Source organism: Limulus polyphemus, unplaced genomic scaffold (genome assembly GCF_000517525.1).
Source record: "Limulus polyphemus unplaced genomic scaffold, Limulus_polyphemus-2.1.2 Scaffold10501, whole genome shotgun sequence".
NCBI classification, from domain to species: domain Eukaryota; kingdom Metazoa; phylum Arthropoda; class Merostomata; order Xiphosura; family Limulidae; genus Limulus; species Limulus polyphemus.
In genome coordinates, this window is record NW_013676111.1 from 10,430 (window position 1) to 11,114 (window position 685).

The window sequence follows — 685 nt, forward strand, 5'->3', positions numbered from 1 at the left end:
CATTATAACTGACTTCTATTTTGAATTTATTGGAAACTTGTAAAACTTACTTAGGTATAAAGTTTGTGGATAGGAAGAAGCTTTACTTAGTTATGAACTATGGACAGGAAGTAGAATTAATGGTCAAACAGTAGACAATTTTAATCCCTGGGTAAAAAATACAACACATTTTAACTGGATAAATGTTTTTTTCGTTTTCAGATTTTATTAGCAGCTTTTAAAATATTCTAGAAATCACCATTTTCCTTTGAAGTAAGAAATAATGGTGACTCTGCCTACAAATGCTTTCGTACTACCATTACTCCAAAAGAACAATATTTTGTGTTCACTGTCAAAATTACAGATTATTCATAGACAGAAAGCTTCGGCATCGATTTCTGTGGCAGAGCAAACCTTCTCTAATGAAGGTCATCAAAATGTCAAACCTTTCAGTGAAATGCCTTGTGTGAAATATTATCCTATTATTGGAAGTACGTGGGTGTATTTCCCCTTAATAGGTAAGTATCGGTTTTAGTAACTTCTACCTGATACATAGAAAATAAAATGTTTAGTTGCCTTTTCTTAGAAAATCGTAACAAGACTTGATTTATCAATTAATTTTATACAACACAGTTGTATATTTTCAGCTTGGGGTGACCTGGTAATTAGGATTAGGGTCTTTGAATAAGAACGACCCACCATGGCC

General features: G+C 32.4%; 1 protein-coding gene across 1 annotated transcript in view; it reads left to right on the forward strand.

Moving 5' to 3' along the window:
* Positions 1 to 262: 262 nt before the first annotated feature.
* The window catches only part of LOC106476414 (probable cytochrome P450 301a1, mitochondrial), a gene marked incomplete at its 3' end in the record, with an annotated part of 7,919 nt that continues 7,496 nt past the window's right edge, over positions 263 to 685 (forward strand). Inside the window, exon 1 of the mRNA XM_013937075.1 lies at positions 263 to 497. Within this exon, the coding sequence (XP_013792529.1) occupies positions 263 to 497 (235 nt within the window). The remainder of the gene's footprint in view (positions 498 to 685) is intronic.